This window comes from Scatophagus argus, chromosome 13 (assembly GCF_020382885.2).
Source record: "Scatophagus argus isolate fScaArg1 chromosome 13, fScaArg1.pri, whole genome shotgun sequence".
Lineage (NCBI taxonomy): Eukaryota > Metazoa > Chordata > Actinopteri > Scatophagidae > Scatophagus > Scatophagus argus.
The window spans coordinates 19,606,442-19,629,962 of NC_058505.1; the positions used below are offsets into that span (position 1 = coordinate 19,606,442).

General features: G+C 40.8%; 1 protein-coding gene across 1 annotated transcript in view; it reads left to right on the plus strand.

The window, feature by feature from the left end:
- pappa2 (pappalysin 2) overlaps positions 1-23,521 on the plus strand; it is a 68,703-nt gene that overhangs the window by 8,072 nt on the left and 37,110 nt on the right. Inside the window, exons 3-13 of the mRNA XM_046409067.1 lie at positions 146-373; positions 554-1,152; positions 8,882-9,030; positions 12,177-12,316; positions 12,574-12,727; positions 13,458-13,650; positions 13,963-14,096; positions 18,245-18,427; positions 19,143-19,443; positions 23,067-23,195; positions 23,344-23,429. Coding sequence (XP_046265023.1) covers positions 146-373; positions 554-1,152; positions 8,882-9,030; positions 12,177-12,316; positions 12,574-12,727; positions 13,458-13,650; positions 13,963-14,096; positions 18,245-18,427; positions 19,143-19,443; positions 23,067-23,195; positions 23,344-23,429 — 2,296 coding nt within the window. The remainder of the gene's footprint in view (positions 1-145; positions 374-553; positions 1,153-8,881; positions 9,031-12,176; positions 12,317-12,573; positions 12,728-13,457; positions 13,651-13,962; positions 14,097-18,244; positions 18,428-19,142; positions 19,444-23,066; positions 23,196-23,343; positions 23,430-23,521) is intronic.

Sequence of the window (23,521 nt, forward strand, 5' to 3'; positions counted from 1 at the left end):
TGGTGACTTTACACTAATAATTCTAATAAGAGGCTAATGAAATTAGAATATTGTCTTTGAAACAAGCTATTGATAATTTATTATTTATTATTTGTTTCTACCCCTATCTTCTTGGCTATCATTTCTCCTTTGCCTTTTCGCTCAGGTGGGAGAGAGTAGTCTTCAGTCTGGGAATCTCTACAGTCCCTTCATGAAGGCGTGCAGAACCCTCTTCCTGGGCAGTAACCAATCAGATCAGGGACAGAGCTTCCGGGGCCATATCGGTGGTGTGGTCTTGTGGGGATATGACCGTTCTCATGAGGACCTGCTGAAGCGGCCACTTCAAATTGACAAGAGCGAGCCGCTATTGGCAATGTGGGCTGACTTCACAAAAGTATTTACTATGCTATATTTCATTTCTGCTCTTTCAGTTGTTTAGATAAAAGTTAATTGTTTTATATTAGGCAAATTATAAAGTACTATTCAACCACATTGCTTATATCACTGTTAAATAAATTTAGGAATAGTATTGAACTTGATTTAAATACTGTTGGATTTTGCTTCTGACTTTGAGGTGGAACAGCTATGGACTCCAAACAAAGTTGGTCTCCATCCAACAATCATCACCACTCCTGTCCCTGAACAAGAGGTTGTCTCTTCGTTCCTGCCACCACAATGCGGCGTGACACCTTGCGACAACACCGACATCATCTTAGGCTACAACAACAACTGGCAGCTCCGTGCTCCCAAGCGAGTTCGCTACCGAATCGTTAACCTTGCTGATGACGATGGTGGAAACCCCACTGTGTCTGAAGCCCAGATCCAGCTCCAGCATCAGGCTCTAACTGAGGCCTTTCGCCCTTACAATATCACTCTGGAACTGAGCTTGCACACTGTAAAAAACTCCAGCCTCCGACAGCAGTTCATCCTGAGCAACTGTCGAATTGGGAAGATTGGGAACCGCCAATGTGACCCTGAGTGCGACCACCCAAGGACAGGCCATGATGGAGGAGACTGCCTTAGACTGGGGCCCTGCTACAACTGGAAGAGACAGGATGGAGTTTGCAACATAGAGTGCAACAGTATTCACTATGACTACGATGATGGAGATTGCTGTGACCCGGAGGTCACTGACGTCCTCAAGACTTGCTTCGATCCTGAGTCTCCCGACAGGTGAGATTTAAAGACAAAAGTCACGTCATTCTCACACTCACTACTCTGATGTCATGAGTTTCACTTTTAGCATATTACATAACATTATGTAATATGCAATATTACATAATATCAGGAAAGGGATGGATTATGCCCACTGAATCCCTGGAAGACTTTTAATGTCACATGTTTGTGCAGGATGCGCTTCAGTTACAGTGCTGCAGCATTCCTGAAGTCCCCCGGAAAAAAATGGCAAAATGGAAGCAACTGGAAATCATTAGTGAATTAAAAATATTTATGCAAGAGAAGAGACATAGTTTAGGTGTGACATTACAATTGTCATTGTGACATTGTAACATTGCTGTACTCATATGTTTAGGGCTGCAGGATTTACATTTGACTGAATCAGTGCTTGATAAAAGTTGAGTTTGCATTTGTCAGATATGCAAGGGAAATTGGGAATGAAGGCCTAGTTCTCTTGCCCTTGAGCTAAATAAAGGACCTTTGAGAATTTATGTTGAAATATATGGGAATCTTATTTTAGTAACTATTCTAGTTGAAGGATTACAATATCAAATTAAAATAGCGATAATCATCTTCATACATGAATAAAAAAGACACATTAGTACTCAGAGTCTTATTATTTGGAGCATCTTCACTAAATCATTGTCAGAAGGAGGATGTCTGGTCATAAACATTTTATTGAATATATAGTTTTCAGTTTATATGAATTTGAATTAAGCCAAGAGAAATATGTCAAAGTCTGCATTGCTGGAGTGGGATAAATATTTCATCTCAGTTGGATAAATATTTCTGCCAATGAGGACAGCATGTTTTTCCAGATGCTCTCTGCCTAAATGGCCAATAATAAGACGTGAGTATCTGCCTCCGCACGCTGCAGTGCTTCAGCAGGGATGTACAATGAACAGCTTAACATGCTGCATGCACAAATTGGTACTCTCACTTTCCCCAGTGGTTTTAGAGAGAGCCCTGTGAAGTGGGCATGGTGGGTTAAGAGGCCAAAGTACACACTTATTTTTACTAAACAACTCGAGTGGCAGCCCGCTGCCTTCCATTTGCTCTGACAGACAGCTCATGCAGAGTTCCAAATAGCTTGCATGAAGTCTCGCCATGAAATCGTCGGCCCAGGTTCTTAAAGACCCGATCCTTAATCCAAATTGTAACCACAAGATTTACACTGGGCCCCTGGGAAACAGAACATGGTAACTGGAGCTATTTTTTGAAATGATAGATTTAGCGCTTGATGTCTGGAGTCGACAGAGTGTGACAGCTTTACACAAGGATGTATTAGTATTTTTCAAACTGCTAGAATCTACTTTTTTCCATGTATACTTTGGTTGAATGGACCTTTCTTTACCAATTTACAGGATTTGTTATTGCAGCTCCTTGTTCCATAATGCAGCGTCACAACCTTGTACCTAAAGCAAAGATGTAAAATTGAAATTTAATTTTTTTAAATTTTCCACTAAAGTCAACTGCACACTATAGTTATGTAAGTCATTGACAACATCTGTGCTGGAGGATTCAGAATTTCAAATTGCAACCTTGGCATTTTATTCAAGACTACCTACTGATTCCTTTAGTTATTAGCAAACAAAAGAAAGTGAAGGCAACACTGTGCTAATAAGCACAAAGAAGGGAATGAGGCAAAAAATATAGTATATAAAATGTAATTATTATTGTTTTGTCATTCTTGTAAACATGACTGATCATGATAGAGCTGTTGTACTGTGAAGAAAGGCAAGAAAGACTGGATATATGCTTATGGTTTACTATTGGCAAATGGCTTGGTACACAAAAAAAGCATTCTGTTAAATTAATAAACGAAGATGTGTTTATGCTTGTGTGTGTGTGTGTGTGTGTGTGTGTGTGTGTGTGTGTGAGTGAGACTATTTTGTGATACAAAGTGAACATGGAGAAATAAAGATTTTCTATCTTGTTTGTGGTGGGAGTAGCATGTAGCAAGTGATTTAACTTCATTCTCCAGTGGCGATGGTCGTGTAGGTGTAGCATCAACATTTCCTCTCTTTTTCCATGAAGTAGTGTGATCATGCAGTCAAATGCTACAATGCTATATTTTTGTCTTGGAGAAAAGGAAGTTATAAGAGTCGCCAAGGACAATTTATTCTTTGGTTCTAATTCTTGCTGAGATAGCAGCAGTAGTAGCTAATGGGTTAGGGAACCATGCTTCTGGATCAACAGTTTAAATACCTAATAACTTGCTGCCAAGTGTTGGTATGGATTTAAAAGGAAAAACTTGATTCCTTAATGAAAACATAGGTTTCCTTGAGCCATGCACTTTATCTCCAACTGTGTCAAAAGTTGAATGGGACATCTCCAAATTGGACCACAGCAGGACACTGCGGTTGTGTCGTGCAGCTCCCAGGTTTGAATTTGTGCAGCTATGTGAACGTGAATCAGGCTGATGCTGGAAAACACCATGGAGCTTGACTGACTGTCCATGGAAGACACAGGTTAAAGTTAGGTAAAAGTAAAAAAAAAAAAAAGGTTGGCTTATATGTGTGGTCTCATTGCTTGGCCATATGCAGGAAGTGTCATAAGTACTCGTTAATTTATGTTGTCCTGTTGTGAACGGGGGGGGGTGCAATGAGACACACAGGAAAAATTTTGCTCTGCTTGTTATGGTCTGATGTTCCCCCTTCTCAGTCTGAGCTCTGTACCCTGCAGAGAGAAGATGGACACTAATGAAAAAAGCTGGACAGCAGACAGCACAGAGTGCTCTGTTGCTTTGCACAAACAGAGGTCTGGGTTTGATGGCCTCAGTTACATAAAGTGATTTATTGTAGATTTAATTTGATTTTTGCAAAGAATATTCCAAAAACCAAATAAAAATGCATCCGGTACCCTTACTTTTGGGTGGTAAGTGGAATCTGTTTTAGTTTGATATGTGACATAGAATTGGAGAGATCACTGCAATCTGTTGATGTTGATATGAGAATGCTTTTATGAATCAGCGACTCTGGATTTTATATATGTCAACTTTTTGTTTTTGTAGCATAGATTTTCATAAATAAGGCCTCTGCTGTACAGAGTTTCAAAAGCAAAATTCAAAAGTCAAAAGAAGGTGTGTACTTCTTCGCAGTGATGTAACTCCTGCAGTGAATCTTGCCAGAGTTCCTGTCTATAAGCTCCTGACCCTCAACTAAGGACAACATGAACAGCCAATCCACGGGAGACCAGAGTGTCGTAAAACCTGGGCCCAGCAGACTAACAGTAGTGTAGGTCTCCTGGAAAGGTCCTGACCCCAGCTTGCTGAAAATGCTGATGTGTGTGAGTGTTTCAGCATGCCTGCATGAATGTGTGTGTCCCTGGATCCTAACTCGCAACTTTCTCAGGCAGGGGGAGAATTAATGTGAGGATGACATTTCGCTGGCATTTGTGGAGCACTGAACCGTTTTTATGTTTAGTATCTGGGTTTGTGATATCTCCCCCTCCCCCCTTGTCTCTGAGCTCTTGGCCAGGCATTCAGATTGTGGGACCCTATATGTGTGCAGCTGCTGCTGGCCAGAACAGGGCCACAGATTTTTGAAGCCAGATGCTGTCAGGACACAAATTTGTTGTCAAGAGCCAGTTCTACAGTTATGGCCAGGTACACCTCAGATTCTGGCATTACAATAAAGAAAACCGATCGGGAAGGGGAAAGACAGATAGACAGAGGCAACGGTGGAGAGGGAGTGATGGGGTGGTGGGGTACATCATGTCCATTTATGCTGAGACACATGTCCAGGATTTGCTAACATTTTTTTGGTGAGTAAATCCTGGTCAGTTCACTTGTATGCAATGTGCTCCAGGCAATTTTCCCTGAAAGAACAAATCTGTTCCAGCCTTGTTTGACACTTTATGTGAGCTTGAAGCTCAAGTTTTATTCTGGTCAAGTTTTATTGTGGTCATGTTTTAGTCACTGATACAAACATAGTTGCAGTGTTTCCCAGAACAGAGAATGCAACCTCTGATGCAGATTCACTTCTGTCTCACTGTTGATCCACTGATTTTGCTTTGGCTTATGCTTTCTATGCAAGTGAGAGTGTACATGACATGTTCATGTGAGCCTTCAAGCAAAGCCATTAAGGTAACTGACCATTAACTAAGTCCAACTCTAAGTTACTGTTGCTACCCGACTTTCCTCTCAATGACACTGGTGGCACATTTAACATTAAAATTCTTAGTAATCGTCAAAACAAGCATAGACCGGATAAAACATGGCTGTAATCTCTGTGACATCACCCACAGCTTGGGGAATCTCAGCTTGGGATACCAACACCCCAAATATGCTGAGAAGTCAAGTTGAGTGACTCATATTAGCTGACTTAACATGTACAGACAGCTAGTCACTCAAAACGTCCAGGCCCTTCATCATGCTTAATTTGAAGCGCTAACATTAACAAAATGAGCGGTTTATATAAAAATTCACATCCCTTACTCTTATCATGAATGGGGACAATGGACAGAGTCCAAATTGTTTTGGTGCCAGGCTAATATGTTTATTTGGTGTGGTATTTTAACATGGGGGTCTATGAGGATTGGCTCACTTTGAACAGCAGCCTCAAGTGGCCATTTTTGGAACTGCAGCGTTTGGCACATCTGCACTGGCTTCAGTTTTCAGCGGAGAAGGTTGCCACCTGGTTTTCAGATGCAAGATATACAAAAGCAGCTTCTCAGTTCTAGCAGGTGACTGCATTACCTAATTATGGTTGCTAAGCTACGATTGGTGGTCAGGGGAGGGTTTTGTCATTGATCCAACTGGAACAGGCATCTCCAAATTTAAAATTATGTTGCATGCAGATGTGATTACTTGGGGCTCATTGTGTGTGACTGGTTCTCAGTATGAGCTAGTATGCTCCTGCACCAAAATATTCTGCGCACTTTTAATATATGACCTGTGAGTGCTGGTATCTTCTCCTTGCACTGTACTTGACAAGATTTGTGGAGCAACTGTTTAGATTGTAGATGCTTTGAATTTACTTTATTTCAGCAACTTAAAATGGCAAGTGAAGTACACAGTAAAGCATATACTGTAATACAGTATGTCATAATGTTCGACTGCTGTTTTAAGAGTCTGTCTTTTGATTCATGAGACCTCAAAGTAACTAACTTGTCAACAAAATTATTTAAAGTAGACACACATCCACAGTTTACATGGTGGTACCATGTACCATTACAGTGGTAGTGCTGACCCTGCTGTTGATTCATACAGTGTCTGACTTACCGACAAATGGTAATTTTGTTCATACACGACCAGGATTTTAACTTCAGTCATGTAGAGGCATTTATCTTTTGCCAGGTTGGGTTTAGATGTCCTTTTAAACATCCTCTGGGTCTCAGAAGTCGAAGAGTTGACTCTTAAGTGGTCAACGTTCTGCCAGATGTAATTGCACAGCAGGGTGATGGATACTGCATGCAGCCTCAGCTGAACTTAGCTTCAGTAATGTAGTGAGAGCAGGGTTTCCCTCAAGCATCTTAAATCTTAAACCTCATTTAGTCAGGCAAAGTGCCTGAGAAAACACGTTCTTATTGACAGTACAAGACATGCACTGAGGTAGGGATTGCATTAGGGGGAGGATTACACACATGCAGAGCTCTTGGCTGCTGAGCAACACCTTTGGACCAATGTAGAGGTGAAGTGCATTACTTAATGGTACACTGACAGTAGTGTATGGGAGGAAAGGGATTATTGCTTTCTTATTTCATCCATTTTCCCAGCTGAAAGCTTAGGTCTTACGGTCACAAGCTCACCTGTCCATCCTCCAGGCTGTTGGAACACTGTAAGCAGCACTAAGCCAAAGCTGAAGTATTTTTAATGAGCAATTAAATAAATTATATTTATGATGAAAAAAACAAGCACTTTCAAACCTTTTAAGATTATAGCATGGTTAAGTAATATTAAATAATATAAATAAATTCAGCCCTACAGCTGAGCTTGATCAAAAACATAAACCTTTTTACTCCTTTTTACAACATAAAACAAATCATTCAAATACACTTGAAGTGACTGAGGTAAAGATTAAAGCAAGGCTTAGTAATTGAAACAAAGTTAGCTCCACAGCTGAACTTGATCAGTCACATAAAACCTTTACTCCATGAAACAATAATCCATTACATTATAACTTTTGAAAAACCCTTAAATGAAAAGCTCTGCCTGTGTGAGATAACAGAAATGATTCATATATTTAACAATATGTATTTCTGTAAATATGAATATGATGAACATCACAATTACATGAATATGATCAGACCCAATTTTATGCTAATGCACCAGTGGAAGACTTGTGGCAATGTTGATATGTAATACATTACATGCAACAGATGCAAAAATGTGAATACACACAGATACACAAAAGTCATCTACACTGACTTTGCATGAAACAGTTGTAATGCTCCAGAAAAACTCAGCAAAAGGCTTTAACTGTCTGGCATGTGCAAATCAGGCAGTCAGTGAGACCCCACAAGGCGCTCAGACCCAGGAAGGTGGATAGGTGCAAAACACTTTCCAGCCATGAAAGCAAAGGAGAAAAATGACACATGACATCACCACAGCCGAGAAAAATAAAGTCGGCTTCATACGTCAAAGTGCCTCCAGGGTAATGAAGCACAGAAAGAGAGAAAAAGAGAGAGGGAGAGGTGGGGGGAGGAGGAGGGGGAGGAGGAGGGAGAGGTGAGCTGCAGGGGTACAGTGGTTTTAAGTACCCTGACCAATTCAAACAATTAGGATTTGGAAGCTACATACAGGCAGAGACAGATGTTGATGGACTGAAGCAAACTTGTCTATTCTTAAAAGAATACTCTAACATTGTGCAAAATATGCTTGTTTTTCCTTGTTTAACCCTTACTTGTTTTCCCTTAGCCCTTCTAGCACTAACACCAGCGCTGAAATATGTACACATTGTGACCTGTATATACTGTATTTTAGATAAAGATTAATGCATAGGTCCAGTTAACTTAAACCTGCAGTATGTTGAACCAAAAATAAATATAAAAATTTGGACATGCCAATTAAACACAGTGTGACACACCTGCAGTGTGCCGATAAAAGGTTGAATGAGGTATCATAAGTGAAAACACCTGTGTGGGTGACTGTGTAGGGCCTTTAACTCATGTGGGAAGAAGAAAACTGGCTTGTGAATAAGCTAAAGCACTAACATCAGCTAGCTTGGGGAAGCAACCTCAGGTTTCTTGTCTTGTTTGTGAAGTTGGTAGCTTTTGCATGCTTTCCCAGCTAACTATGAAGAAAAGAAAGCTATGACTTGTGGATACATTCATTCATACATTCATGTTTTGGAAAACTGGTTCTTTGTTTCACTTATTTTTTTTTTCTGTAAAAAGAACACAGAACTGAAACACACACAGCCCACTGCTCCTGTATGTTTCACTGCATGTTGCATGTGTGTGTTTCAATCAGTGATGGGTTAAATGCAGAGAAGTATTTTCCCAGCTTGGGATTAATAAAGTAAATAAAATAAAAAATATATTTTTTTAAAAAAACCTTTTAAAGATGTGTAGATGAACAAATTAACATTTTCCCTTGATATAGGTTGGATATACTGTATGGCCAGGTTTATGTTCAGAACAGTAACAGTAACTACATACTCCTCTGAACTACAAATTCGTACTTTCTAATTAGTCCACCAACTTCAAGCACACAAAGAAAACTGTTCTGTATAGTTTAAGGTGTCCCAATAGTTTCATATTTTCTCTTTTTCCATTTCTGCAGGGCCTATATGAGCGTGAAAGAGCTGAAGGAGGTGCTACACCTGAGCGGCACTGACACACTCAATGTTTTCTTTGCCAGCAACTCTGTGCGTGAAGAGCTGGCAGGATCTGCAACTTGGCCTTGGGCAAAGGAGGCTCTTACCCACCAAGGTAAGTGATATTATATCAAACTGCTGTGTATTGTATATAAATGTCATCTTTTCACACTTCTTGCTTCTTGTGTCTTCCTCTTTCTTCTTAGTTTTCTCATCACTTCTTCTTTCTTATATTCTGCTCCTCTTTCTGGGTCCTCTTCTGTTTTTATCCATCCCTTCTTCTTCCATCCTCTGCTGTCTTCTCTGGCAATATCCAAAGGAGATGGTGTAACCACCTGGAGCCAGCAGAGATTTTCCCAGCACATTGCCTTTCTTCTCTTCTGATCATTAGGCCTCTTTCCACTGGAAAAGGCTAATCAACTCAACAACAACCAAACAAACAAATGGCACTGTGGGCTCAATGCCATTGTTGCCACCCATGCCCAGATGCCAGCTGTTCTTTATTATTTATGCACTTTTTTCTTCTTGTGCCAGCACAATGTAGCGAGTGGACTCAAAAGTAGGAGACACATAGGGTAGGTGTGCCTCCAGTGGAAGCATTTATTTTTTTAAATCTCCGTGTTTTTATGCCTCTGCACTGGTGATAGCTGTGTCTGGAACCATAATGTTTTGGTGTTGTCCCTTTGTTCAACCATCCCATTCTTAACTCACTTATCCGTGCAGGGTCGCTGGCCTCATCCTATCCCAGCTGACTATAGGCGAGAGGCAGCTGGACTGGTTGCCTGTCAGTTGCAGAGCTGACACACAAAGATAGACAATCACACACACGCACACACCTAGGGGCAATGTAGAGTAGGCAATTAACCTAATATGCATATTTTTGGGGGTCGTGGGAGGAAGCTGAAGTACACAAAGAAAACCCATGCAGGCACAAGGAGAACATGCAAACTCCACACAGAACTCAACCCAGACTCAAACCCGAAACTATCTTGACTACCAAGCATGTGAACATCCATCCATCCATCCATTTTCTATACCGCTTATCTGTCAGGGTCGCGGGGGAGCTGGAGCCTATCCCAGTCGACTACGGGCGAGAGGTGGGGTACACCCTGGACTGGTCGCCAGTCAATCGCAGGGCCAACACACAAAGACAGACAACCACACACTCTCACACTCACACCTAGGGGCAATTTAGAGTAGCCAATTAACCTAATGCACATTTTTGGTATTGCGGGAGGAAGCCAGAGTACCTGGAGAAAACCCACGCAGGCACAGGGAGAACATGCAAACTCCACATAGAAGGGCCCAGACCGGGATTCAAACCTGGAACCCTCTTGCTATGAGGCGACAGTGCTAACCACTGCACCACCGTGCCGCCAGAATGTGAACACAAACAAGGAATTTGTTTTTTGTTTCTCTCAATAAACTCACAGACTGAAACATACATACATACAGCAGTAGTCCACCACAGGTTTACAGGTTTTGCAGATCCTCTGTAAAAATATAATCTCATGAAGTGACAGCATTTTCTCAGTTGAAATTATTTACTGGAATCTTTGTAATGATAACTTCTATTAACTTAATTAACTATTTTTAATATGTTCAGCAGGGGAATGAACTCTTGCTTAAGGCTGTTCTAGCTTTTTGTTCTAAAAAGCTGTGGCTCTGTTTTGAGGTAATACGTTATTGGTCTGTATGTATGGGTTTGAGGTAGCTATTTCAACAGTTGAATTCAGTTCTCTACTGAATGTCTCCCTCATTTTGTTTCAGTTGCTCAGCATCTGCCCCTGTTTAAAAAGAAGTTAGTGGATGACAAGTTGTCTCCGGAGGCCCTGTTGTTTAGTGTCTTCGTATTTAATGTCTTCATTGTTCAATGCCTTCACCACCGAACACACTGTTTCTAATTAAAAAACCAATAACTGTCATGTCTGTTCTTGATTCTGCGATTATCAGCATGCTGCAGAAAACCTGTAATCTCCACTTTAAGGCTATTATTTCTAAGAATTCACCATAGCCTCAAAACCATAGCCAATTTTAAAATTGCTATCTTTTGGATTTTGATTTTTATTTTGTCTTTAATTTTCTAATTAAGTTTGTGTTTTTGTACAATTGCATAAATAAGATACAAACAGAATGCTCTTTCCGTTCAAGGAAGTACATCAGCAAAAATGTCCAAAGAGGTATTATCTTGTCTTATCTTATCTTATCTTATCCTCTGCCCAGATCCACACAGAAAAACAAGTCCCTTGTTCCTTTCCACTAAACCTATTATATATTTTGAGATATCCTGCTAACTAATGGACACACAGACCAACAAACAGGACCAAAAATCAGGACCAAAATACTTCCTTGTCCTCCACAAATGACAGAGCATACAATCAAGAGCTGAGCAAAAGCAAATATTGCAGAAGAGTTTTCAGTATATTAGTATACAGCCAGACATTTGCTCCAACATAAAGATTTTTTCCAATATATTCTTATGTTGCTGTCTGCCTGTAAAACGTGTGCATGTAGAAAGGCCCTCTTCCAAGTTCTGCTGACCATTCATGATCAGAGAGGAGGCCTGATTTATCTTCTCAATCCAGCCCGCCTATCACCTAGAATTCATAACTGAGCTCATCATGCATTCATGGACTTATATGGAATGGAATTTATATGTAACATATATTGTTGATGACCTTCCTCCATTGTTTTTCAGTGATTTTGTAATTTAGATTTTATTCCTAATCATCTTCAGTGGTCATGGTGTTTCTTTCAGTGGATTTTTAGTGGTTGGTTCCAAATAAATACAAGATTTCTGCAGAAATTCAATATGGCAAAAATGTCCAATATCCACTATTTACCGTATCCTGTTTTTGGTTTGAAGTACAAAAGTTTACTTTTTACTGTGGTGGTCTCTTCTGTTTTGGAAATGCTTTCTGTGGTGGCGGCAAGTAAACACACAACAGGTAGTTACAATGCCACATTTTTTTTGGATCACTTGTTTTGACCAGAACATGGTTTCATTTTAGATACAAAAGAAGAATCTGGAGATTTCCTTTTTTATTTATTGTCCTGCCAAAGGGCATTGAACCGGTTCACCTGTTGAGGGACAGTTTTCCAAATCATTACATCCCATCAAAGCAGTGGAATGAGTTGTTAGAGTCTTGAAAGATTTTAGATTTCAGTCTTGTGAAGACTATCAAATGTTTTCTTGCTTTCCAGTATGTAGGTAATAAAAACATTATGACTCATACTTTGAATGTTATCATGTGTCCTCAGGTGGGATGGTACTGAACCCTTCCTACTTCGGTACCATAGGCCACCAAAACACCATGATTCATGAGATGGGCCACATCTTGGGACTGTACCATGTATTCAAGGGGGTGAGTGAGCGGGACTCCTGTGATGACCCATGTCAGGTAAGACCCTTTAATCTCCCTGTGATGATATATAATGTAACTTTTTGTGTCCCAAGGTAGGAAGGTTTTCATTAAATATTATACTTAAATATATAATGAATATTATCGCCAGTATTTCAATGTATTGCCATATCATAAATGTTACTTTATGTGGCAAAGTGCCTTTCTTCAGTTATGCCTACATTCACATGTAGTATGGTAAAAGTATTTAAGTATCAGTACTTTTGACAACATTACTGTGCCATGTGTACTTGCAGGAGACCACCCCATCCATGGAAACAGGAGATCTGTGTGCTGACACTGCACCAACACCAAAATCCAAAGCCTGCCATGATCCTGGAGCCGTCAATGATACCTGTGGAGTCACCACATACCAGGACACACCTTACAGCAACTACATGAGTTACACAGGTGTGGTGAATGCATGTTCTTTACTTTCCATAACAGCAGGCGTACTGCCAAAGATGTTGAAACCAATTAGTGACCCACAAGACAATTACAGGCCAATCCATATAATTTGTTCATTTTTAGAAGGGACAGAGGTGAGTCACTTAAAGTAAAAGTAATCTACCTCTTGACATGTACATACTCACACTGCAAGTACACAACTTATCCTACATATAGTTAATACAAATAAAACAAATTGCATTACATTTTATATTTGCTATGTGAAGCCTCAGCTGGCTATTTTTAGTAAAATTTTCTCACAAAACAAGAAGATACATAACTTATTAAAGTATTATTGTAGTTACATAGTATTACTACACTTTAAAGGTCATTGAGGCACTTGCTTATTTTCACATTTGAATCACAGTTTTACTTCAAGATTACCTGCTCTTAAACACATGGGTGATGTGTCACTCTATCTTTAGGGCAGAATGATATGATTGTGTTAATCATTTCTATTCAAAATAACTCTTTGACTATTAGACCTAATCATTGTCCTGCTATTCACTCTGAGAATAGTTTATAAAGGAAATTGCTGTTGGATTCACAAGATGTTACCTCACCTCCTGTCATCAGATGTCTGTAATGAAGCTAATTACTTTCAACCTTGCAGTTTGGACTAAAGTGGGTGTTGGCCAGTGTTTGAACTCATGATGATTCCCTGTGCTTTTTCTTTGTCATTGCACCACATCAGATGACAACTGCACCAACCATTTCACTCCCAACCAAGTGGCTCGGATGCACTGTTACCTTGACTTGGTCTACCAGAAGTGGCTGACAGACCGTAAACCTGCCCCCATCCCTATGGCTCCCATTTTGACAGACCAAAGTCCGGATTCTGTCTCTATCTACTGGCTGCCACCTACATGGGGACCGCTTTATCAGAGGTAAGACTGCATGGGTTCTTTATCTTAATTATTTATATCCATCTTCCAGTATTTTTTTTTAATTTGTGACCTTCATGTTTTCTTTTTACCAGTCCATGATGACCATCTGAACAAAAACTTTTTTCTTTGCTAATGTTAAAATAATGTGGTCACATCATACTTCTCAACATTACAAGTTCAAAAAGATGACCTGATAAATTAACAACTCACCCATGTGCAACTTTTAAAGGAGACACATTTGGCTTGTTGCGACATATGAAAGATAAAGTGTGACATTTCATAATTAGCAGCTCTTATTTCCGTTTGTTCCAGCTCCTCCCTACATGAGTCCGCTATCAATTGTGGAGACTGTGAGAAAGACGGTGTTTTCCACCAGTACGCCCATGAGGCTACCTCACCTCGCATCTGTGACACGTCAGGCTACTGGACACCTGAGGAGGCGATCGGTCAGTCTAAGATAACTGAGTATGATTATTTGCATAACCCCCCCCAAACAAACAAACAAACACAACAAAACAACACAAAACAGGAGCAGCCTTTTAGTTATCGCAGCATACACACTCCATTTCTTAATAAACTCCTTCTTCGAATCAGTGAGCATATAAACAGAACTGAATATGAGAGGCAATTTGAGGATGTAAGCTTCAACTAAATCATCAACACTTTCTACTCTTGAGTTAAATTTTTGCTGCTGCTGAAATATATTTAAATAAATAATGGCTGGGCTCTTCTTCTTCTCTTGATACACTCTCGTCCATCAATAATTATTGACACCGAGGAATGTGGCAGTTTCAGGTTTTGAGTTTGTGTCCTTGAGTTCTACCTCTGTCTCGTGTTTCCACAGAGGAGATCAACCCCCCTCCCCTCCCCTAAACACGCACACACACACACACACACACACACACACACACACACACAGCTCTTCCCTGTAAAATTCAGGTGCGTGCAAGGCTAATGGCTCCTGGAAGAGGAAAAAGCAGAAAATCATTAAATGATAATTGCCCTCAGCTACAGACCTCTCTCTGTCTCTGTCTTGTTTTAGCCAAGAGAGAACAAGGATTATTAGGCAAAGCGTCTACTCTTGGTAATGTTTGGGTGCTGTTCAAACCTTGAACCCCTGTCATAAACAAAAAAGACAAAAAAAAAAATGTGTATCTTGCAGCACTGTACTTTGAAACATTACGCTTCACGTAAGCACATGGTCCTTGTTATTTCAGTCATAATTTCTGGAGAAGCCCAGTTTTCTTTGACATGACATGCTGGGTGAGGGGAAAGAAACAAGAGAAAGAAAAAAAGAGTACACAAAGAAGCAAACAAGAAAGCAAAACAAAAGAAAGAAGAACAAGAGAAAGAGATAAACAGAAAGAGCAAAACATGGTACAAATACAATAACACATTCCTTCTCTTCCGTGGAAACTCTACCCAAATATGTGGAAATCCTCTGCTGGAATTTATGCTTTGAAAACAAGCGGTGAGGAGGAACAGGGGGATTACGGCTCCTACTCTTTCGCTGCGGGATCATAATGATGATAAAGAGTCTATTACAGTCTTACTCTAAACAGTGGTATGCACACAGCTGAGGAGACAGCCAGTCTGCTGACTGCCCTGGCTCGCTTTTCACTCTTTTCCACTTCTAAAGACGTTGATGCACGGGGTCACTTTGTCAGCCAACACTGATGGGCAGTATTGCCCTCAGCAGGGAAAGGAAGAGAGGAAATTGGACAAATTCGATGCGGATATCGTGGCTAGCAGTACAAGAAACAAGTTTAATGTTAAAACACTGCTTACTAGAACTGTGGGGAAAAATTGTTCTTTTAAATCTCCTCAAATGTTGGCAATGTCACAGTCTTGACTGGTTTAAGTTCACAGGCTGATGCCTGGTCACACCACATGACCTTCAAAGTCATCATATCACTACAGTGTCCACACTGCGCAGCTTGCTGTCTTGTGATCAGGATTTTTGAAGTTGTTGTGGTTTTTGTGCACTACCTGACTGATCAGCGCCGGGGGTCCACATATAACAAGATCTTTTCACCGGTTTGTCAGGCCAGCAGGCTACATTGTTACATTTTTTCCCCATTTCTGCTCTCATGAAGATGGAATTGTGTAATAATTTTGGAGAACATGAGTATTGGCTGCAGAGAAATTAATAATCTATGTAAAGCAAGGAGTATAGATAAAGAAATAACATCCAAACAACTTGAAGCATGGCACAGTTGATATAGACAGTGTGTGAATTAGCTGTGAAGGTATCTAAATACTTTTTGGTTTATTATGCAAATAATTATCTAATTTCTTGATGTTTGATTGGAAAGCTTAAAGGTGCATTGGTATTTTTGGCCACTTGAGGGTAGTGGAACATGGAAAAAACCCCAAAGTTATTATATTATTACCTTCTGTTGTTGTTATGGTATAGGAAATTTTCTAGTGCTCCACCCCTACCACTGCTCACGTTACGCTTGCATTTAGAAAAAAAATCACTACTGGGCAACTGCTTGCTATAAAATATCAGTGCAACAAAGTCTGGTTTCTTTAGTTTCTACACAAAGTATGAGGCAACAGTTAATTGCTCAGACCAACATTGCTCTTGATAAATTATTGGCACTTCCCATTTGGGGAATCCGCCTCACATTCATCCATACTTAAATAATCAACTAATCTGCTATCTGCTACTTTCAGGTGCCTTTAGATTGAAAGACTTCTCATCAATAGATGTTACATCTAATGTTTTACAGCCACCTGCTTTACAGGAGAAGAATGTAGCAAACACGTCAGATAAAACCCAGCTGATATGACCACTGTCAGTGTTAGTACTATAGGCTTTTTTTTTTACAGTGATGAAATTAACAAGCAGAAAAGGCTGATCCTGTAGCAGTAGAGTATGTTCAGTCTCTTGACCGTATGTTACCTGCTCTGATCTACTGCGTGTACTTTGGCTTCGCATCTGATCTTACTGTATGTCCCATATGGTGTTTATATAAGCACAACAACTCTACAGTTGCAGTTATAGTTGTCTTTCAGTATTGGAGATACTACATAAATGATATGTGTCCAGCTAATAATGACTAACTTAAATAAAAGTTTCAATCTAAGAGCTAAGATTTGACTGATATGTCTCGTGCTTTACTAGTCATGAAAATGTTAAGAAATTAAATGCTAAGAAACAGCATCAGCTTACAGAAATGACTGTTCACAGTTTAGTTCTGATTCATTTATATGCCTATTGAGGCCAATCTGGACATCATTTACCTGGCATCCTCTGTCTTTCTGACAGCTTGGAGATCCTTTGTGCTTCCACACATGGCTGATCATATTAGGTGTGAAATAGGTACCACCTCATTAACATCCTGATTTTATTTGGCTTTCGTCTGGGACATAATAACACTGCTACTGTGATTCTGTAACAATTAACAGCTCATTTTGTCTGGTGTAATGGAGTTACTGTTACTGTTAATGTTTCTGTTGTGTAGTTATGCACCAGACAAACAATAACTGAATGAACAGAAACATCTTTGTCTCGCTGTATATTATGTACACGCTCCACGAGCTGGAGTTTTACCTTAATCACATAATATTTCTGTGAACATCACAGTTACTGCTGTGTTTTTGAATGCGGGCCATGTTTTAAGCAGGGGGGACTCATAACTTTTTCAACTGGAAAATCTGCTCTCATTCGTCACTAATGAGAGTGAGTTTGCTGGAGGTAATCCTAAATGGGCTAAATTAGTCACGACTAAATTGAAGTGGACATGTTGAGGAAGGGGCAGGACATCTCAGAGATACATTTGAGAAAACAGAACAAAACAAAACAAAAACATTATGAGTATAGTATTTTTCAGGGCTAAAACTGAAATAATCTGCTTCATCGGGGCTGTGCATGGTTTTTTACAGCTGAGTCTTGCTACTTCAAAACAAAAATATTTCTAAATGTCCCACCTTTTGCTGAGTATTTGTGTTTAATCCCATTGCCTATAGTCAGAAGATGATTGGGCAAATAATATGCCTTTTTAATGGTTAAAGGTAATACACAAATGTTGCTGTTCAGAGCAAATGCACAGGTTAATGTCAGACTGCCACACACATGCACAGCCTGTTTACTTTGCATACACTCCCACATGTGAAAAAACATTCACTCACACGAAAGGTACAAATGACAGACAGCGCTTCAGAACAAGCCATTAGCCTGTGTACTTTGTGTGTGTGTGTGTGTGAGTCCTGTGTGTGCCTGAGCTTGTACAGTCCAACTGCAGTTTTTCAGTCTTCGGGACAGCTGTGGCTCTGGAGGTAGATCCTCCGCTAGTTGGAAGGACGGTGGTTTGATCTCTGACTCTGGCTGCATGTCGAAGTGTCCTTGGCTAAGATGCTAAACCCCAAATTACTCCCGATGGAGTGTGAGTGTATGTGAGAAAGGTTGAGAATAGAAATACCAGGAAGCGCTGCATCGTTCCTGATGAGGAGGTCGGCACCCTCCGCGGCGCCTTCTACCACCAGTGTATGAATGTGTGTGTGTGTGAATGTGTGTTAAAGTTACAGAATGAGTGAAGTCATAAATAAATACAAACATATTTGTCTCTGTGATGTTATTGAACTCCAGGCCCACCTGACGTGGAGCAGCCCTGTGATCCCAGTCTCCAGGCCTGGAGTCCTGAGCTTAGCCTTTATGACACTAACGTGACCTCACCATGTCCTGACACAGAGGGCTGCACCCTCACGCTAAGGTTCCTCCACCCTGTTGTGCCACACACACTTACTCTTTGGGTCACCTACATCTCTTCAAGTAAGTGTTGCTCTGAAACAACTTTATAACATCAGTCTGGTATGTCAGATACGTTAAGCAGCACTGTGTTTCTAGAAAGAGCAGTAGTGGTATGAACAAAGCTGGCAGAAAATGAAATTGAAAAGGTGGGGCATTAGACTGCAGACCTCCAGCTGCTGACAGAAACCTGAGAGGAAACACTTGGTCTATCGTCTTTGAACAGAGCATGAGAGGTAATGCATTAGTCAGCAGGATTGCACGAAAACAGTATGGAGTTGGGAAATGCTAAAAAATTTAAAGCTTATGAAGCAATACATAGATAACAGGTGACGCAAATTTTCTGAATCCAAAATCCTCATTTATGAAAGCAGTTGCAGAAACTGATGTAAGCAGTGGCCCAAACTCCTGAAATTTAAAGACGTTCAGCTGTTTACAGACAGAATCGCTCTGTGCTATGGAGATCCAGCCACAGACACAAAATTTTGAACTTGATAGACTAGCTAGCAAAACTTTATGCTGTCTCATTTGCTCCTTTTTAATGATATTCAAACAGAAGAAAAACAGCAGTCACGTACCACTGTCAGTAAATGCATGAATAAGATGTTTATACGTCCAAAACCCTAGCCTTCTGATTAAAAACCTTGCTACTCTGTTAAATATAAAAACACAACTAGGAATTTAAGTCAAAATACTAGAAGACCAGCTGACATACTTAGTGTGTCTCTCTCTGTCTCAGAAAACCCAGCCATAGCCAACGTAGAGCTGATAACGGACATGGGGAAAAGCGTTAACCTTGGACCACAGCACGTCTTCTGTGACATCCCTCTAACTTTGCGCCTCGACACCCACAACGCAGCCATCGCCGCCATAAAACTCTGCACCTTTGATGAGAAAATGGAGATCGATGCTGCCATGTTATCCTCAGGCCCTGGCAGCCCTCTGTGCTCCAGCTGCCAGCCTCTGCTGTACAGGATTCAGCGGCAGCCAGCTTTTGTCAAACCCCCTTCACCTCAGACCCAGCAAACATTCACTGACAGGTAGGCACTGATTGTTGTCAGGTGTTTGTAAAATCATTCATTTATTTGAGTTATGTCAATTACATTATAATTAAAATAACCTTACACTCATGTTTTTAAATGTTATTTTAAAATCATAGTCTGAATTCTGAAGTCTGAAGTCTCAGCTCTCTAAGGTCATTCCAGACATAATAATGTTGACCCCAGCAGGAGGATAAACCCCAAACATGTGAACTGGGTCAACAAGCAACAGTTCTGCAAGTGGCATTAGTGTTATATAAGCCTGGAATGAGACAGTCAATATTGATAAATCAGGCAAGGGTTTGCTATGCAGGAGGTAACCACAATGTGTAATGGGAATTACCTGGAACTCCACCTCAGGCAAGTTCCCCTTCTCTCAGGTACAGATGAATATTTATGACACGGAGGCAGTGTACTATTAATGCTGGGTACACGTACACAAACACACACAGGCACACGCTGCCTTGTCAGATGTCAGAAGCTCAGAGGAAAATAAGACTGAGTCATTTAGGGCCAATGTGAGGTAAAAGTTCCCCAGCATACCTCAGATCTGCTAATCCACAGTTATCTGTCTCTCAAAAGTGTTTGGGTCTGGTTCTGTTTGAAAAGCTCAAGACGCAAATGTTTCCAACATGCGGATGCCGAGCCGTGGCTACTGATCCAAATCTGTTTCAACAAGCATATACTCAATCATAAGCACGCTGAAGTTTTGGGACCAAGTTGAATCAGTTTGTACAGTATCCTGTCTCAAACTGCGGGGTGTCCAAATGATTACCGGAATCCAAATGTGAGGTCATAAGCCAGTTTTTTTTAATTTTTTTTTATATCTCAACAAATAGCAGCCTTCCGCAAAAATACCCTAAATCTCTCCACTCTGATGCTTCTCTCATACAGCTTTAACAGAAAAAGCTGATTAAGTACCTGCCATGATATGACAGTTGTGTCACATGACTGCAAACCATTTGAGGTTGATTTCAAAAGCTGTGGCATTGTGAATTTCTGAGAAGCTGTTGCTGTTTTGCAGAGCAGGGCGGATGTTAGGTGGACACAGCTTCAAAAACAGTTTATTTTTCAGGGAACACGTCTCCTATGTTACACAAGCTGTGTCTAAGTGCAAAAAGATGTAAGAACCAGTGGGGATTGAGTTATGTGGGACCGAGGAGGGCAGAGAGGGGTTGATGTGAGGAGAAGAGAGTGCTTGAGAGCAATGAGTTTGGAATAGAAGGGAGAGGGACAGAGGGAGGGCGGGGTAACGGAGAGAAAAGGAGATGAGAGGAGAGCAGGAGACAGACGAAATTGGAAAACATATAGATGAATATACAGAGAGAGAGAAAAGAGATGTGTGGGAGGAAAAGAAATGAAACTTAAGGTGGAGGGTGCTGTATGCGAGGAAAGGAGAAGCGAGGTGTGAGGTGGGGAAACAGGGGAGACAACAGCACAGCAGAGGTGAAGCAAAGCAGGCAGAGACCCCCCCCCCCCCCTTTTTTTTTGAATATGAACCAAATGTGAGCAGCAGAGGCCATAAACACCAGTGACTGCTTGGATCTGCTCCTCAGCCGTTTCCTCCTGCTAAACTTGCACCGCAGTTATCGCTTGCTCACTGAGAAGAACACCAAGAGGACAAACAGGAGTGTTCAAATGTTACTGTCCGGTGCGATTCTTCGGATTACAGTTTGTAGAAAATAGTGTTTCAGGTCAACATCTTTGTCATTGTGGGTGAAATCATTTTAGTTATCAAAGCAATCAGTGAAAGTTTGCTTTGTGAATAAAACAAACAAAACTCAGAGAACATATAGTCCTGTTGTCTTCAGTGAGGGTATCTACACTTAGGGTCGGGTTATGCTCAATCAGAACTTTGTGAACTTACTGAGAGCTCTTAAGACGGGCTGTCGGACCACATTAGAAATCAAGTGTTTACAGTCCGAACATCCACACTGTCTGAAAAGGAACAGTCTATGCCATCGCAGAGAGGGCAGAGGTGTGATAATGTTTAAATATGAGGGTAACGGTGCACATTTTCAGCCTCACCTGGACAACTCTGGTGATAATGAACCAGAGTTGTTCACATGAAAGGTTCAAACCATGGCATCTTTCCACCTTCACAGAGCTGGCCAAAAGTGAGTGCGAGTGTCAGATTGTTGGTTTCGGACGTAGCCCCTACTAATCCAGCATGGAATGTGCGTGTAGGTAGGGGGGCTTTTCAAAGCAAATCGATCATCCGATGTGGTCATCCAAGACCTTTTCGGCTGGTTAAACAGCATCTGAAACATGCCCGCCTACGTCAGTGCAATCCATCTGACAATTTTTTGTCACTTTCTACAACCAACAATCACGCCCACTTCATACAGCAGTAAGCAGAACTTCTCTCTCAGGCTATTCCTATTGTCATTTAAGCACAACCAAGTGTCAGCGTGTGTCATTATTCCCATTTGTACCTTCATTCTGGCCACCCTCATTGATAGCAGAGGGGCTTTGTTCAAAATACCTCAGTTGCAAAAGCGTATGGATTCCTTGGGCTACATCCCCATAATGAGTGTTTCCTAACTGTTTAATCACACTATTGGCATTGAGTGGTTAGCGCCATATCCCTTGTTAGCAAATCAATGTGAATGTGTTCCCACTGTTAACCTGCCATTCTGCTCCATTTAGGTCGATCATATGGTGTCCTGCTGTTAAAAATGAACGAATGACCTAACATATGTAAGCATTCAGTTAGCTCATTCTAAAAGGATAAAAAGGGAAAAACAAACAAACAAACAAGAAAAAAACACCACACTGTAATTATCATGAAGTAATGAGAGGCCTCTGAGAGCAGTGAGAGAGAGAGAGAGAGAGAGAGAGAGAGAGAGAGAGAGCTGTAGCAGAGGGTTGGAGGATATATTAAAATATAGATACAGTACAAATAAACAGGGAAAGGGGAGATTTTCAGATTCTTCGTTTCCTTCTGTGATTTATAATTGATAAAGAAAATTTTATTGAGTCTGGCAAAACTGCACAGGCTTCAGATACTGAGTGATTTGAGTTTCTCCCGGTTAACTTTTGTGCCAGTAGATCTGTGCTGGGAAAAACAGGGACGAGGCTCTTTTTATAGACACAGCCCTCCAAAACAGATCAATAGTCCCAACACTGGAGCCAAGGTATCGTTACATGCTCTCCCTGCAGTGGGCCTTTAAAGTCATTGGATACTGCAAGGTTACAGATAGAAGACACTGTCAGTGCAACTTCCAGTTTTGTTCCTGCGCTCCAATGAGCCAAGAATCCATGATGTTCGTGCTGAGTTGATTTGTTGGGAGACGTGCTGCAAATACAATACTTCCTCTCTACATAGAACAAAGGAAGCTATGATGTTTGCAAGAGGAATAAGTCATCATGCACTACACTGGCACCAGTAACCACAATAATTGTTTCTTATTTTGTCAATTATTGAATGAGTCATTAGTATTGATCATTGAGCCTGTAAAGATTATTAGATCAGTTTGTACCAGCACGGTAGTCGTAAAAGCCTTGTTTACTGCTCCTTGGAAGAACATGATAAACTTTGGAATTCTATTTAATAATTTTATTATGCCAAAATAAATTTACAGTTTCACAAGACCATTTTTCTCCTCTCCTGTCCTCTCCAGCACTGTAAAGCAGGGAGTCAAGTACCAGTACATGATCCAGGTGGAGGCAGACGGTATCCTCAGCGATCTCTCCCCACCTCTCATCTACACCCATGGGCAGCCTTACTGTGGAGATGGCCTCATACAGGGGTCTGTGCACTGTAGCCCATGTATACATATGACTGATGAAGATGGCGACTAATTACACTTTGCAAATGTAGATGGCATGGGAAATGAGGGTGATAGTGGTCCCCCCCCCCCTCTCTCTATCTCTCTCTATCTCTCTCTCTCTCTTTAGGTCAGAAGAGTGTGACGACAGTAATCTGTTGGATGGTGATGGCTGCTCTAAGAAATGCCTCAAAGAGGTGGGCTTCAACTGTAATGGTGAGTTACTCCCATTCACTCCAGTGAGGAAAGAAATGCATGTCTGGTCCATCACACATACATTACAATCAACAGCTGAAAGCATGTTGAGC